The 17,575-nt window shown below is 41.8% G+C and overlaps 1 protein-coding gene across 8 annotated transcripts in view; it reads right to left on the minus strand.

Annotated features, from left to right (window-relative positions):
• The window catches only part of SYNE2 (spectrin repeat containing nuclear envelope protein 2), a 324,338-nt gene that overhangs the window by 234,649 nt on the left and 72,114 nt on the right, over nt 1-17,575 (minus strand). For all 8 annotated transcript variants that reach the window (XM_067028349.1, XM_067028348.1, XM_067028354.1 and 5 more), the window contains exons 3-8: nt 12,041-12,102; nt 10,978-11,073; nt 10,812-10,889; nt 10,630-10,722; nt 6,323-6,504; nt 932-1,128 (exon numbers count right to left, since the gene is read on the minus strand). In XM_067028349.1, coding sequence (XP_066884450.1) covers nt 932-1,128; nt 6,323-6,504; nt 10,630-10,722; nt 10,812-10,889; nt 10,978-11,073; nt 12,041-12,102 — 708 coding nt within the window. The remainder of the gene's footprint in view (nt 1-931; nt 1,129-6,322; nt 6,505-10,629; nt 10,723-10,811; nt 10,890-10,977; nt 11,074-12,040; nt 12,103-17,575) is intronic.

Below are 17,575 nucleotides of genomic sequence, written 5' to 3' on the forward strand. Positions count from 1 at the left end.
GCCCAGCCGCTCCGCGGCATGTGGGATCTTCCCGGACAGGGGCACGAACCCGCGTCCCCTGAATCGGCAGGCAGACTCTCAACCACTGCGCCACCAGGGAAGCCCCCTACATGCCTTTTTTATGACCTTACTGGGTTTTGGGGGGTTTTTTAACAAGCTTTGGGTAAATTATGAAACAACACAATCCAAAGTAAAGTTCTTTTCCAGAAGAATTGAATTATTTAAATCTTAATTTTATGAAGTTAAAGTATAACCTGATAATTATCTCTTTGAATATAGCCAGTATTTAGGATTTTGCTAATGTTGTTAACAATCCAACAAAATTATTATTATTATTTTGGCCACTGCATGCAGCATGCGACATGCAGCACACAGGATCTTAGTTCCCCAACAAGGGATCAAACCTGCACCCATTGGAAGCACACAGTCTTAACCACTGGACCACCAGGGAAGTCCCTAACAATCCAACAAAACTGATTTAGCACAATCAATGGCAAAGCTGAGCCAGCCATAGAGAGAGAAAGAAAAAGCATTTTCTGTCCTCATAGAGGCTCAGCTTTAACTAGGGGAAGGGAATAGGAAAGGGGACATATATAAACCACTCAAAGAGATATCTTACTTGAGATATTTTAGAAAAGAATAATAGAATCAAGGAGGATAAAATATAGAACACAATAAAAGAAAATTAAGACAAAGACTCAAAATTATTCCCCAAAACAGCATCGTTTGGTTTCAGCTGTGACACCCTCCCTGCAATTACTGAGGTTAACTAACTGGCGGGAATTCTTAATTTCATGAAACTTAATAAAGAGTTTAAAGTTAAACCCTTCAGGACTAAAACATAATGCTGTTATGTTTGCTCATATGTGGGTACTGTTTTCAAATCCACTTCACACTGGACATTGTTTTACAAAGAAAGAAGCTTCTTTACCTTCTGGTTCCAGCATTTTGGGGATTTTTAATTCTCGTTCTGCAATTCTGAAGGCCTCTTTCAGATTGTCTCTGTTGGATCTATGCTTCACACTCTTCATGTCGATCAGGTCTGGTCGCAAGGCATGAATGACAGCCAAAAAAGCCATCCCATTTCTCCAGCTTGCCTTAAAATCTGTCACACTGACAGATTCAAACCTATAACAAAAGAATAAAAACACGATAAACACTATCTAAAAGACTATATCAAAGCACCTCCACTCTATTCATCAGGAATTAAAACCAATTTCTGCCAATCACATAAATCGAATCACTCCTTCTAGGAAAATATTTTATTTGAACCATGGGGTCAAATTAAAGTAAAATGCCAAGTGTGATAAGGCTCACGATGCTGCGGAGCACTGCTTCTCAAAGCCTGGCCCCGGCAGCAGCAGTGTCACGTGGCCGTAGGTGCTCAAAATGCAAATTCTCAGGCCCAACCCCAGGTCCACTGAATCACACTCTGGAAATGCGCCTGAAATCTGTCTTACAAGCCCTTCACGTGACAATTCTCACTCGAGTTTAATGCTCTTCATTCAGCAATCTGTTGGCTCAAGACTAAGCTGGGCCTCTACAAATTGTTAAATTCCTTTCACTGGAGGGACTAATTTTATTTCTCACTGGAGACAATTAAATGATACATTGTGCCAAGTCAGTGGCCAATAGCTCATTGGATAGATAGACCTTGTCTCTCCTTTGCTTAGAACCGGTCATCAGGAATGAATGCATAAACAAAATGTGGTGTGTTCATACAATAAAATATCATTCAGCCCTAAACAGTAAGGAAATTCTGAGATATGCTACAACATGGATGAAACTTAAAGATTTTATGCTAAATGAAATAAGCCAGTCACAAATGGACAAATGTTATATGATTACACTCTCTTAAGGTACCAAACAGAGTGAAATTCACTGATAAAGAAAGTAGACCTCTGGTGGCCAGGGGAAGGCTGAGGGGAAGGAGGGAGGGGAGGTGTTAAACAGATGCAGAGTTTCAGTTTTGCAAGATGAAAAAAGTTCTGCAGACAGAGAGCAGTGATGGTTACACAACTGTGAATGTACTTAATGTCACTGAACTGTACTCTTAAAAACTGTTAAAGTGGTAAATTTTATTTATTATATATATTTCATCACAATAAAAAAATTATTTTTAAAAAACCCATCATAGCTTGTCATTATATTTAGAATAACATCTCACTCTCTGGCCCACAAGGCCAGACAAGCTTTGGCTCCTGCTTACCTCTCCCACCTTTATATCTCCCCTCTCTTACAATGTTGCAGTACGTGGCTAGACCACACTGACTCCATTTTGTCAGCTCCATCTTAGGCCCGCAGCCCTACCCTCCTGTTCTCTCTGCATGACCGAGCTTTAGCCTGCTCACAAGGAATGTGCCCAAGCCAGATAAGTTCCCCATCAGCTTTTACCCTTGCCTTCATCTGATATGAAAACTGCAAGAATGCCTTTTGCTGACACAGATGGTTAATGGTCATGAGACCCCAGGGAGAGGAAAAACCCCTAGTTCCTGTTGGTGCAGACATACTTCTCCCTTCATAGTCAGATTCAGTTTTAGCTTTGGCCCCTTTAAATCTCCCTGTACACCTCCCTGCTTTTTTGTTTTTTTTGTGGTACGTGGGCCTCTCACTGTTGTGGCCTCTCCCATTGCGGAGCACAGGCTCCGGACGTGCAGGTTCAGCGGCCATGGCTCACGGACCCAGCCACTCCGCAGCATGTGGGATCCTCCCAGACCGGGGCACACACCCGTGTCCCCTGCATTGGCAGGCGGACTCTCAACCACTGCGCCACCAGGGAAGCCCTCCCTATACCCCTATTGAGGGCATGGAGTGCAGGTCTGAATGCCTCTGGATCCTTGTCTGCCTGATCCTGCCTGTAAGTTACCCACAATAAATTTCATAACTGCACTTTATGGAGTTGCCTGTTTCATTCTTCAGCCTTAAAGTTCCTTCTCAATTCAGAGGATATTATTCAATATCTCCAACTTCCATCATGCAGTAACACTGGCTTCATTTCTGCTTCTCCACAGCCTTTTTAATCCTTCTGCCTGGACACCCTTTCTCCCAGAGATTCATACACCTAAAGCCTTCTCTTTCAGGTCTCAGATCAAAGGTCTCTTCCTCAGAAAGGCGTACACACTACTATATGTAAAGTAGATAACCAACAAGGACCTACTGTATAGCACAGGGAACTATATACTCAATATCTTGTAGTAACCTATAATGGAAGAGAATGTAAAAAAAGAATATACATATTTATATATATATGTATAACTGAATTACTTTGCTGTACATCTGAAACTAACACAACATTGTAAATCACCTATATTTCAATAAAATTTTTTTAAAAAAGAAAGGTACTCCATGACCACCCACGATAAGGGCACCCTCTTCCTATCCTTAACATTCTCAACCATATCATATAAGTCCTTCCTAACTTTACGGCCAACTATAATTATCATATTTATTCACGTGCCTCTCACACTAGGGTGCAAGCCCCTTGAGAACAGGGGCCCTTTCTTTCTTGCCCATCATGCTAGACTCACCCGCCCTGCAAACAGTGCCTGATATAAAAAGGTGCTTAACATATATATCTCAAACCACTCAATTTGTGCTCAACAAGAGATCACTGAAGATTTTGTAAAACCATATAGTTACCTACAAAGTGTGGGAAATATACGAGAACAACTATAGTTTCCTTTATTCTCCCATAAAAACACAAGGAAATTCAATGGACTAACTTAAGTATACATCAAAAGTATACATGATAAAAGCTACTCAAGAAATAATCTGCTTCAGATGACCTGGGCTTTCCTGGATCCCTTAGGAAAAAAGCCTAAACTATGATTATGACAAACTACATAATAGGCAGTGATTTTCGTGTCGTTTAACAAACACTTATATGGTGCCCGTTGTGTCCAGAAACTGTTGCAAATGTTTTTTAAAAAAAAACACAATTCTTGTAATGCACATAATAACCCTATGAAGTAAGTGTTAGTATTGTCCACGTTTTATGATTAAGGAAACTTGCACACAACGAGATTAAGTGTCTAAGGCTACGAGTTAGAAAGTGCTGGGAGCCAGAACTCAAAACCTGGTATTCCAGCTTCAGCATGCACATGTAAGTACTCAACTAAATTGATGGCTACGGGGGTGGTGGTGGGGCTGAGAGCAGGGCCAGACCCGCCAGAGCGCTAAGGGGGCCAGAGCCGGCTCAGGGACGACCAGGAGGCACCGTGTTCCATACGGCACCAGGCTGGGAACTCAGCTCTGCCCTGAGGGGCCAAAAGAAGTGCCACACAGAACGTGCTGCTGCAGGGCCTTGGAGAGGGCGAGGCTGGCTCCAGAGTGACTGGCAGGATCTAGGCTCACACAGTCATCACAAATGGGGGCCCAATTCATCTCCTTCAGAAATAAAAAAAAATACCACATATTTCTTACAACATAGCCTTACATCTGAGCCCTAGAGAATCACAGAATATTCAAACAAAAGTCACCCAGTAACACCACCAATGATAGCCAAAACTAGAATAAACTCCTGACGAAATACTTAAGAATTACCTACTACATCTTAATACGCTTAGCATAAGCTCTATAGTTGAAAAATAAGGACGGACATGGGGAAAAGGTAAACCTTGGTAAAATATACGGATTTTGAAAGGGTTTGAAGCTTATTTAAGCATAAATGAAACAAATCTGAATATGGTGTAATAATGCTTTTCACACATGCTATATTTTGGATTTTAAAAATTTAGGAAACTGAAGTAAAATTATCTCCAGGAAATTCAAGAAAAAGTTCATTTAATATACTTAAAACCTGTAAGATATGCATGTATATTTGTGTCCCCTCACAGAATACAGAGGATGAATGACAACTACAGAAAGGTAAGGCAGAAATTAACATCTTAGCCTTTCATTAGGAAGCAGTTACTCAGAAGCCCAACATTTGAGAGGGCTTAGCAACATTTTTATGCCTCTGTTTATCTGAACAATGCTATGATGTGACAAAGAACGCCTTTTGAACTCTATAGGTCTTTTTGTGGTAGATCTCCTGCATCCTAATTCCTTATTTTCCTAAACTCCATCCAAGCAGTTGGCTAAATTGAAAAAGTAAATGTATCCCCAAAGCAGAAAACATTTTCCTATGTAAGAAAGAAATTATAGTGGGAGGAATTGGGAGACTGGGATTGACACGTAGACATTATTGACACTATGTATAAAATAGACAACTGATAGGAACATACTGTATAGCACAGGGATCTCTACCTAGTGCGCTGTAGTAACTTAAATGGGAGGGAAGTCCAAAAGGGAGGGCATAACTACATGTGTATGGCTGATTCATTTTGCTGTGCATTGGAGGCTAACACAACACTTTAAAGCAACCATACTCCAATAACAATTAATAATAAAAAAAAAACTTAAAAAAACAAAGAAATTATAAGCATTAACTTCCCTTTATCATCTCCTTTTTTTAAAACACCTACTCTCTTGTTTCTTTGTTTCCTAATTGAGCTACGAGTTTCTAAACAATGGGGACCATGGTCTTTCATGCAGCACTACAGAGTTCCAAGGGATAATTTTATGAGTTTGGCTACTCATTCACTCATTTTTCATTCATCCACTCAACACATTTATGGAGCACCTACGAAGAACACATATTAGGCTTAAAATTAAGGGAATACACAGTCAACTAAGATAGAGTCCCGACTTTTAAAGGGCTTCTAGTATGGCAAAACTTTTTGAATCTAAATTCACCTTCCAGATGCATAGGAGAATTGTGCCTAAAGAAAAAAAAAAAAAAAAAAAAAAAAAAAATATATATATATATATATATATATATTTATTTATTTATTTTTTTGGCGGTACGCGGGCCTCTCACTGTTGTGGCCTCTCCCGTTGCAAAGCGCAGGCTTCAGATGCACAGGCTCCGCGGCATGTGGGATCTTCCCGGACCGGGGCACAAACCCGCGTCCCCTGCATCGGCAGGCGGACTCCCAACCACTGCGCCACCAGGTAAGCCCAAGAAAAATATATTTAAAGACTACTTTATTTGCACAGAGTAATAGGCCACCTACACATGGGAGTGGGAGTGAGGTAAGTTACCCAGATGATACCACCTTCTGGTCTTCAAAACCAAGTGTGGCTGAGCTCACAGAGGTCCACATGTGGAAGATTCAGTGTGAGAGGAAGGGGGAGAGTGAGCATTTTCCTTCTATGAGAGGGAAGTGCTCAGGTGGGTCTTACTCCTATTTGGCCTGATTTTCAGACCTGGAGGTCGGTAAGGTTGTGTTGGTGGGTACAGCTGCCCTGTGTGTCTCCTCTGGTGGAGCAAACTACTTACGCAGCACATTGCTCCTGAGCCCACTGGAGAAGAGCCTTCTTTGCAGACATCTGCCATCTTTCTTGGACTTTGGAGCATTTCTTAGCTGGAGGACTTGAGGTAGGAGATGAGTCGACCACACTCACACTGTCCAGGGAAGGTTGATTGTAATTGCAAGGAAGAGTCCGGGCAAGCTCCTCAATCTAAGGAAGACATCATAATCGTTAACGTGTATGGAATCATAGGTTAGCAGCACTGAGGCAAAACCTTCAGCCAGGACAAGACCTAAAAATTATCGTATAACAGTGACAGTTTACTCATGGTGAAACGAGCACTGGACAAACCTTTGAATAATGGCATTTGCCATCTGGGGCTACACATTGGCTTTTGGGACTTGCTCTCACCCAAGCATATGGAGTTCCACATCAAGGGCAGGCATCTATTCACCCCCCCGCAGCATGCTTATAGAGCACTTCACTGGTGCTCCACCCCGTCCATCAGAACTGAACTGCGGGCTTCCCTGGTGGCGCAGTGGTTGAGAGTCCCCCCCACCAGTGCAGGGGACATGGGTTCGTACCGGGAAGATCCCACATGCCGCAGAGCGGCTGGGCCCATAAGCCATGGCCACTGAGCCTGCGCGTCCAGAGCCTGTGCTCCGCAACGGGAGAGGCCACAACAGTGAGAGGCCCGCGCACCACGATGAGGAGTGGCCCCCGCTCACCGCAACTGGAGAAAGCCCACGCACAAAAACGAAGACCCAACACAGTAAAAATTAAATAAATAAATAAATTTATAAAAAAAACAAAGAAGCTGATAAATGTGAACTACATTAAAATTATGAATGTCTGTTCATTAAAGATTTGAGAAAGCAAGCCACAGAGTCAGAGAAGATATTTGCAATTTATATATACTCAACAAAGGACTTGCATCCAGAAAAATACATTTTAAAACTTCTATAAATCATTACACATAACAGCATAGCTAAAATAAAAGTTTTTAATGCCAAGTATTAGCAAGGATTGGAGCAAGCAACTCTCAAACTCTGGTAACAGTGTAAATCAGAACGAGTTTGAAAAACTGTTTGGCAGTATCTACTAAAGCTGAAGATCACATGCCCTGCAGCCCAGCAGTTCCAGTCCTAGATAAATATGCAACAGAAATAAGGGTTTGTACCACCAAAGGGCATATACAAAATGTTTTTAGCGGCTTTATTCGTAAGAGCTTAAAATTGGCAGCAAAAGAAATGTCCATCAACAGTAGAATGGTAAATAAGTTCTGGTATATTCATGCAATGGTTTATTCATATACAGCAACGAAAAGGAAAGACCCACTGATACCTGCCTCAAGAGGATGAATCTCACAGACATGATGTTAAGTGAAATAAGTCAGGTAGAAAAGACTATTATATAGTGTACGCAAAATAATTCAGTTATAATTCCGTTTATATAGAGTTTAAAAATGCTAAACTAACCAATGATAAAGATCAAAGTAGCGGTTATCTTTAGGGAAGGAGGGCAGTGACTGGGAGGAAGACCTGGGGGCTCTGGGATGCTGGCAATATTCTATCATCTTATCTTCAGTTAAATGGTGGTTATGTGGATGTGTTTAATTTACAAAAATTCATCAAGTTCTACATTTAAGATTTGCACAGTTTTCTCTGTGTGTCGTATACTTTTAACAAAAGTTTATTTACAATATTAAAACAAAACTTTAAATTGATTCTTTTTTAAAAAAATTATTTATTTTATTTATTTTTGGCTGTGTTGGGTCTTCGTTGCTGTGCGCGGGCTTTCTCTAGTTGCGGCGAGCGGGGGCTACTCTTCGTTTAGGCGCACAGGCTTCTCATTGCAGTGGCTTCTCTTGTTGTGGAGCACAGGTTCTAGGCACGTGGGCTTCAGTAGTTGGCACATGCGGGTTCAGTAGTTGTGGCTCGTGGGCTCTAGAGTGCAGGCCCAGTAGTTGTGGCGAATGGGCTTAGTTGCTCTGTGGCATGTGGGATCTTCCAGGACCAGGGCTTGAACCCGTGTCCCCTGCACTGGCAGGTGGATTCTTAACCACTGCACCACCAGGGAAGCCCAAAACAAAACTTTAAAAAGCTACAATTTTGCAAACCTTATGGCCCAAGAATGCAGTTTCTAGGAATTTGGCCCATGGATATAATTAAGATTATATGCAAAAGTTTTATCTTAAGGGTAGTCTTTTTGGAATTGCTTACAGTCATAAAAAACTGTGAGCATTCTGACTGTCACTTAATGAAACAACAGTGCTTTACAACATAACATCATACTTCCATTAAAATACATATAAATTCAGAAAGATTTTAATTAGAATACCTTGAAAACAGTAATGGATAGCATGACCCCATTTTGTTTAAGACATACATGCATGAATATATATATTAAATCCCACTGTATATGTCATGGAGACTGTACACCAAATTAATTGAAGTGGTTATCTGTGAGTGGCAGAATTACAGATGACTTTATTTTCTTTTCATTATCTATATTGAAATTTTAAATTATATTTCAAATGTCCTAAAAAGTATGGGAAAATATTAAAAATGCCTATGAATTATCAAATTTTAACATTTTACCACATTTGGTTCATAACTTTTTAAAGAAATAAAACACAAATACAACTAACACACCACTGTAAAGCAATTATACTGCAATAAAGATGTTAAAAAAAAACCTGTGTTAAGCAGAAATAGGAGTTATGTAAATGCAGGAACAAATACAAGGCTGACGAAAACATCAGGCCTCTACTGCAAAAAAAAACAAAAACAAAAACACAAATACACTTTGAGCCTTCTGCCTTTCCCCCTTCGATTCCATTTCCTTCCTTTCCCAAAGGAAGAAAACCAAAAATCCTAAATTTAGTTTTCATCATCCTCATGTATATTATTCTACTATAACTACAAATATAGGTATCCAGGAATGATATAAAGTCTCATTTTGTATGTTTGAAATTTTACATAAATTAGTTACATTATTTTCTAGTTTTTCTAAAATAAGCATTTGTTTCCCATATAATTTTTAAAGTTATTTTTAAAGTAATTATGGGGCTTCCCTGGTGGCGCAGTGGTTGGGGGTCCACCTGCCAGTGCAGGGGACGTGGGTTCATGCCCCGGTCTGGGGGTATCCCACGTGCTGCAGAGCGGCTGGGCTTGTGGGCCATGGCCGCTGGGCCTGCACATCCGGAGCCTGTGCTCTGCAGCGGGAGAGGCCGCGGCAGTGAGAGGCCCGTGTACCACAAAAAAAAAAAAAAAAAGTAATTATGGAGATAATGAACATGTAACTTTTTAAGTAGCTACAGAAAACACGCACTAATTCAAAATCCCAGGCCTGAAAGAATGTATTTATCAGTCGTAAGTGTCATAAAGTCAGGACTATAACCTTCTTATTCCCTGTTATTTTCTTTCTTTCTTTTTTTTTTTTTTTTGGCTGCTTTGGGTCTTCGTTGCTGCATGCGGGCTTTCTCTAGTTGCAGTGAGCGGAAGATACTCTTTGTTGCGGTGCACAGGCTTCTTTCAGTGGCTTCTCTTGTTGCAGAGCATGGGCTCTAGGTGTGTGGGCTTCAGTAGTTGAGGCACATGGGCTCAGTAGTTGAGGCACACAGGACCCAGAGTGTGAAGGGTTCATCAGCTGCAGCATGTGGGGCTCAGCAGTTACAGCACATGGGCTCTAGAGCACAGGCTCAGTAGTTGTGTCGCAAGGGCTTAGTTCCTCCACGGCATGTGGGATCTTCCGGACCAGGCATTGAACCTGTGTCCCCTACATTGGCAAGTGGATTCTTAACCACTGCGCCACCAGGGAAGTTCCCCCTGTTATTTTCTTATGTCCTAGCACAAAAGTTAGCACAAAGTAGGTGTTCAAAAATATTTGTGGAATGAAATGAAAGCTATGAGTCAGTCTTGGGACAGAACTAGATGTTGCAGGATTATTAGATTAGACAGGGACCTCAAAAATAGGGAGATTTAACCAAGTTTAATGGGTTAATTTTCAAGAATTTACTCCAGAAGCTTCCTCTTCTCTCTTCTGACAGAGTAAATAAACAATAATTAGCAAAAATTTACCATGGCAAGTTCTATTCGGACTGGTGCTGATACCATGGATATTTCAGGATATCATGATAATTCAGCATTCAATTTTCAATTGAAGAATAACATAAGTGGCAAAGGGTCTGCTATATATTTTCCACCTGACAAGACTTCTAGAGGGTCTTTTTCTTGAAGAAGCTCTAGTATCAAGTCACACTTATTGCATTACACATATTTCACACTGTGGTAATGAGAACAGGAATACTTTTCATATCATCAAACTACTTACATGAAAGTGCAGTATAATTGTCCAAATTAGGCCAAGAATAATGGATGGGTTTCCATCTATAATATCGGTAACGTGAATATTTATTAGCTTGATCTGGAAAAAAAAGAAATGCATGTTAAAAGGAGAAAATATTTCACAGCATTTATCTCCCCAATGAATTTTCATGTGAATTTCATACTCACTGATCGGTTTTTTAGGAATCTCAGGGCATGTTCTATATTGATTCTACACTGGAATGTATTAGATCCTTTATCCCGAGGCTATGAAATTCAAGCAAAATATATTACTCAGAAATGTGATTTTTTTTTTTAATCCACAAAATTTCTTAATGTTGTTTTAAAAACTTACCAACTGTTGTCCTGAGAGTACTTCCAGCAAGTCCAGGAGGACATGCCCCTTTTTAATGTCTGCGAATAGGTCCAATACAACTGAGGGAGGGGTGTGCTACAAAAGGTCACAGGAAAAGTAATAATTGAAACTTTGGTCCAAAAACACGATGACTTTTAAGAATCTCATAAATGTGCTTTTGCATCTTTGCAGAAGCTAAGATTCAGTAGTGATTTTCTTCTTAATTAACAGAATGTCGAAAACACACAAAGTTCCACATCAAAACATGATAAGGAAAGTAGTGAACTTATCTCACAGCAAATTTCCAGTAACACAACACTCTTTCAGCTTTCACCGAGAGCTTAAAACTTGTTCAGTGAAGTGGCATTCGAGATGCTCAGAATCAGCCAATAGTGACCCACTTGGAGAGATTACATTTCTGGAGTAACCTGTTTATGAATTTCCTCTTTTTAGAATGACGAGAATTGTGCTGGGCTGGGTAGCCTGGGGGAAGAGGCTCATTCATTTTGTATCTAGGTTATTCCAGGCACCTGGATCATGGAAGGCCAGGATAGCACAGAGATTAAGATCAAGGCCTCTGGGTCCAGACTGCCTGGGTTTGCATCCCAGCACTATCACTTGTAAGCTGTGGGACCTTGGAGAAGTCACACAACGTCTCTGTACCTTAGCTTCCTTATTCTTTAAACACGAACAATACTATCTGTCTCATAGGATGTTTTGAAGTCACTGAAACATAACAAGTGGTCAGTACATTTAAAGTACTTACAACAATGTCTAACGTAACACTCAATATATATGACTTCTTGTTACAATTTCATTTGATAAAAGAGATGTTACTGCTTTAAATATTTTCTAGAGCTGTCTCCAATATCCTTAACAAAAATGCCCCCTTTTCGTGTTGGGAAAGAATAACAGATACATCCAAACAAGATCAAGGTGACATTCAGCACATTTTTTCAACCTTTTACATGTCACCAGTGCCATTTTGGGGACCAAAACTGAGGGAACAGGAGGAATCACTTAAATATATATTTATAGCTTGATTTGCTCTCTTTTTCCTCACCTTTGCCAACTGTGAGTTTATCCAGCATGTGAAGGTTTTCTTCTGAGTGTCTTCCTGTTCAGCTATTTAAAAAGGACAATAGCAGTTAGAAAATGAGAAGCCTCAGAAACCATTTGAACAAATCAGCGTTTCAAAGGTCTGTCACTCTGAGTATGTGTGTGTATCTCACAATCTTATAAACGTTCTAGGACTTAGTTTAAATTTCAGGTGTTCGTCCAAGAAGTGTTTTGGAAATACAGCACGTTGAAATGAGATATTTTTCAAAGCCACCGTTTAACTGCAAGAGACACGGTTTTTAATATTTTATGGACAAAAAGAATTAGCCCCTACATGACCTTGACAGTGCTATACAAGGACCTGTGAAGAAAAAAAAGGGGTTTCTAATCCAAATGGATTTGCAGTCTAAGCCAACACCACACGGTACTTCAGATAAACCCAGAACATCTGAATACATTTTAAAAGGCTCATAGGGGCTTCCCTGGTGGCGCAGTGGTTGAGAGTCCGCCTGCCAATGCAGGGGACACGGGTTCGTACCCCGGTCCGGGAAGATCCCACGTGCCGCGGAGCGGCTGGGCCCGTGAGCCGTGGCTGCTGAGCCTGCGCATCCGGAGCCTGTGCTCCGCAACGGGAGAGGCCACAAGAGTGGGAGGCCCGCGTACCGCAAAAAAAAAAAAAAAAAAAAAGAAAGAAAAAAAAGGCTCATAAAATCGTGGCAGTTTAGTCTTGACATTTATCATGAAGAATATATTGTCACTGAATTAACTGTAAATCAGCTACAATTAGATAGAGTCACAGAGGTCTGAGTTCAAATCCTGCCTCTGTTACTGAGTAGCTGTGTGACGTGGGGCAGGTTCCTCGTGGAATAAGGTGAGAAGCACTCACCGCTAGACTGTTAGTGGTTCAATCAAAGTGAACAGACCCTGGCACCAAGGAAACACAGGAAAAGAGCTAGCTCTCACTCTTACTAACCAGGTAGGAGTCCAGGGAAAGATCGGAACACTCGGTGTGGATCTTCCCTTCCTCCCCAGGGCAGGAGAGAGCTCCATATCGACACCATTCTTCCCCTCACCTCTACCCCCTCGGCTCCAGCAGACACCCTCAACCCCGAGGCTAGGGGTTACCCTGCACACAGGACTGTCTTTCCATTTCCCCAGATCTCCTCATCCTACTGAACAGCGGTGAGAGCAATCCAGACACCCACTCCTCCCTGTGCCTAACGCTTACAGCCTTGTTACCACCACCTACCGCGGGCTCACCAGATCTCATCTCACTGTGCCTTTGTCCCTGCTAACATCCCGTCAACACACACACACACACACACACACACACACACACACACACAGTTCACACACTCTTAGGTCCCCCTCCATTCTCGCTCTAATTTCCAAAAGACTCAGCACGTTTCTCATCTCCCACCTCTCCTTAACGCTGAAATCCATAACAGACCATCAGCAAAAGCCCCTATGTGCCCACTACCCTCCTTCACCTTTCTGCTCTAATTGAACCTCCACCCTAACCCGGAACTCTGCTTTCTCCACAGCCCTCTCAAGTGACAGCATGCTTTCTCTTACAGACCTTGGACTACTAGTTCCTTGCTCTTCGCTGCTACTTCCAGATCATTTTCCACTCTCTTTGTCCCTGAAATGCTCCAGCTTCAGCTCTTACGGCATCAGACAGTCCCCACTATTACAGTCACCTCCTTACCTCTGTCATTCCTCATCATTTCTCAAAGGTTTTAGTTCCTTCCCCACTGTTGCTCTTTCCAATGTGACCCCTAATTCTTCATAATTTCAATGCACAATACTGATGAAACTTCCAACCTTCTGGCCTCTCTGTTTCTTGAATTCTTCTCCAATAAATGTGTCTTCTGCCCTGCCTCAACCACTCACTGTCATGGTTATACCCTGACCTTGTCATTACTAATAACTACAACTCATGATCTTGAGTTCATGCACCCCCATCTCTGAGCATCATTCCTTACCTTTTCAGTTCATTCCCACTAGTGTCTCAACTCCAACAATCCTTGGAGTCCATCAGCAACTCCAAGCCATCAATTCTGCCAGTTTTACACTGTCCCTCGCCCCCTTGGTCTCCTTCCTTTCATCCTTATCCATTGTAAATTCCACGATCAATTATTACAAACACTCCCTTGCACCTCTCATTCTGTTTTGTTTTTTGGTTTTTGTTTGTGGTACACAGACCTCTCACTGTTGTGGCCTCTCCCGTTGCGGAGCACAGGCTCCAGACGCGCAGGCTCAGCGGCCATGGCTCACGGGCCCAGCCGCTCCGCGGCATGTGGGATCTTCCTGGACCGGGGCACGAACCCGTGTCCCCTGCATCGGCAGGCGGACTCTCAACCACTGCGCCACCAGGGAAGCCCTGCACCTCTCATTCTGCTGTGTGCTCTTCATCACCACTCTCTGCTCACTCATACCTGCACACATGCTGCTGAATGTGGCTGGAAGGACATCCATAACTGCTGACCAGTCTCATCGTGACCGCCAAGTAGGCCCTCGATGCTGCCTGGAAGTCATAATACACTGCCCTCTCCCACTCCTCTAGACAGCAATTTCACACCCTCTCCTTCTTTCTCAAACTCCCAACGCCTCCCCTCCCATCCTTACTCTCAGCTGAGACCTTGCTTCCCCAGGACACTTAGGGATCATCTACTCCCTTGTCTAGTAACCTATCAAAAGGCTCTGCCTCCAACCTGTTAGCATGGGTGAGCCAGCTTTGCTCAGACCTAAAGCCAATCCCTTCCTTCACTCATTCACCAGGTCTCATCACTTTGGAGCTACTCCAGGACCTTCTACTCCTTTCTCTCCTGTATTATCCTCTCCCCCACCCAAGACTATTCCCATTAGTACTGATCCATGCTATTAATTCGCCCATCTAAAACTAAAAACAAAAAACAACCCTCTCTTGACCCCATCAGGTATAGGTCCATTGTGGCAAAACTCCTCAAATAGATTTGTCTATGTTCATGGTCTCCAGGTCCCCTCCTCCTTCTCTCTTAACTGAACTCACACCAATCATGCCCTTACCATTCCGCTGAAACTACTCGTTCATCAAGGTCACCATGAATCGAGGTCATCAACGACACCCCCAGCCCACATAAAACCAATGATCGATTCTCAGTCTTCATCTTTCTGGAGCAATCAGCAGCATTCAGTACAGATGATCACTCTCTCCTCCTGCTTGCAGGCCCCTATACTCTCTGTCTTCCTCCTCCATCACGTGTTGGCTTCTCTCTTTCTCTCACACTTCATGTCCAATGCCTGGGGAAATCCTCTTACGTCCACCTTCTCTCTTTCTCTCACACTTCATGTCCAATGCCTGGGGAAATCCTCTTACGTCCACCTTCAAAATATATTTAGGATATGACCACTTCTCACCACCTTCACTACAACCACTGGTCCAAGGCACCTCCACCTCTCCCCAGATTACTGCAATAGATTCCTAACAGGTCTCCTTCCTTCCAGCCTTGCCCTCTGAATATTATTCTCAACACAGCAGCCAGAGTGATGGCACTCATCTGTAAGATCTATTCTGACCATCCTATTTTAAACTGTAACAACCCCACTTCTGTTCCCTCTTGTCCTGCTTGATTTTTTTTCTACAGTACTTACCACCTTTAACATTCTAGGTAAGCTATATATGTAGTATGTTTATCATTTAATGCCTTACTCTCCTCCCAATAGAATGTAAGCACCACATAAGCAAGATGTTTCATCTGTGATATATTCCAGGGGCCTAAAAGAGTCAGGCCCAGAACAGGCTCTAAGCAAATATTTGCTTAAAAAAGTAGGAATAACAATAATTTTATTAATTATTATTACTGTTATATTTTATTTGCTGTACTCAGAAGGTCAAATCTACCTTTATGTGTTTACATTCCTTCTTTTAAACGATGTCCATTCTACCTTCTAATACATTGCTTTCCTTTGACTCTACCCATTCTCCCTTATGAATCTCTAATACAGTTGAACTGAAATTGTTGGCATGACATCTAGTCTGAGTTCTCAAAAATGTTTTAATCTGATGAGTTCAGATTGAGAAAATGAAAAGATTCTGAGTAAATGGAATTTTAGGGTGTTTGCAATTTTGACTGAGTAGAAATTAAAGATGCACTTAACCTCATCAGATTTTCTCCTTAACTTTTTAAATCCATTACATTTTTTCTGTATTACCGGCTGAAATTAGTTATAGCTCAGTGATTTACACATTAAAGGGTGCTCAATAATTGTTAGCTGAACTGAACTGAGTTCTGACAAGCCAACCAGATAGTTTAGGCTTTTGAGAGTTATTTCTGTTTTTATAAATTTCATTTAAAACAATTATAAAGAACTAGGGACTTCCCTGGTGGTGCAATGGTTAAGGATGTGCCTGCCAATGCAGGGGGCACAGGTTCGATCCCTGGTCCGGGAAGATCTCACATAACGTGGAGCAACTAAGCCCACGCACTACAACTACTGAGCTTGCGCTCTAGAGCCCGTGAGCCACAACTATTGAGCCCACGTGCCACAGCTACTGAAGCTCACATGCCTAGAGCCTGTGCTCCGCAACAAGAGAAGCCACCGCAATGAGAAGCTCGTGCACCGCAATGAACAGTAGCCCCCGCTCGCCACAGCTAGAGAAAGCTCTCGTGCCGCAATGAAGACCCAAGGCAGCCAATAAATTAATTAATTAATTTTTTAAAAAAAGAATTATAAAGAACCATAACTTTGTCCTATAATTCAAAATGTTACTAATGTTTTCATTGTTTGTTTCCCTAGAATCAGCAGATGATAAGACAATTTTAAAATTTTAAAATTTTAAACATGTACTGACGCTTACCAAAAACTGTGTTGAGAGCTAACTTTGTTCCTCAATAGAGAAAACTAGAGAACAAGTTTTTATCTTTACAGGATCAAGTTACATGCGCACAAAGTACATTAATCAAGGCCATGTGTATAAGCAGGAAGGGTCTATTTCATTATTACAAAAAAGCAGAAATTAAAAACAAAAAACAAAACAAACAACAACGAAAACAAACAAAGAGGGCTCTCTCCTTTATCCTTAAGGAGCCAAGAGAGATTTTTTTTTTCTTTCTAGGTGTAAAGTATGGAGAAGAAACTAACCAGGAACACCACCAGGTCCAGGACAGGGAGTCTACACTAACGTTAGGGGAATTATTGTGGGAGAAAGGAATAACCATAGAGGGGGTGAAATGCTGGCACAAAAAGGAATGTAAAGGAGCACTGTGTGCCCAAGGAGTGTGAGTATTGCACATCCACCTGGAAACCTCAGTCATTCCAAATTATTTCCAAGAAAGATGAGGGATCACATGATCATTTCCATGTGATGCTGGACAAAAGAGGTCTTGGTACTGAGCAAACTGAGGACTGTGAACTTTCCTAGGCTGAGAAAACAGGCAGCATATGAGGGCTCTATATGGACTGCTCAACTTGGAGCACCTAGTCTCACGTAGGTTGGACTGACCTCTGATAGGGACATAAATTTAAAATAACCAAAAATTTCCAATGAAAACCTTAA

The sequence above is a fragment of the Kogia breviceps genome, chromosome 3 (assembly GCF_026419965.1).
Source record: "Kogia breviceps isolate mKogBre1 chromosome 3, mKogBre1 haplotype 1, whole genome shotgun sequence".
NCBI classification, from domain to species: Eukaryota; Metazoa; Chordata; class Mammalia; order Artiodactyla; family Physeteridae; genus Kogia; species Kogia breviceps.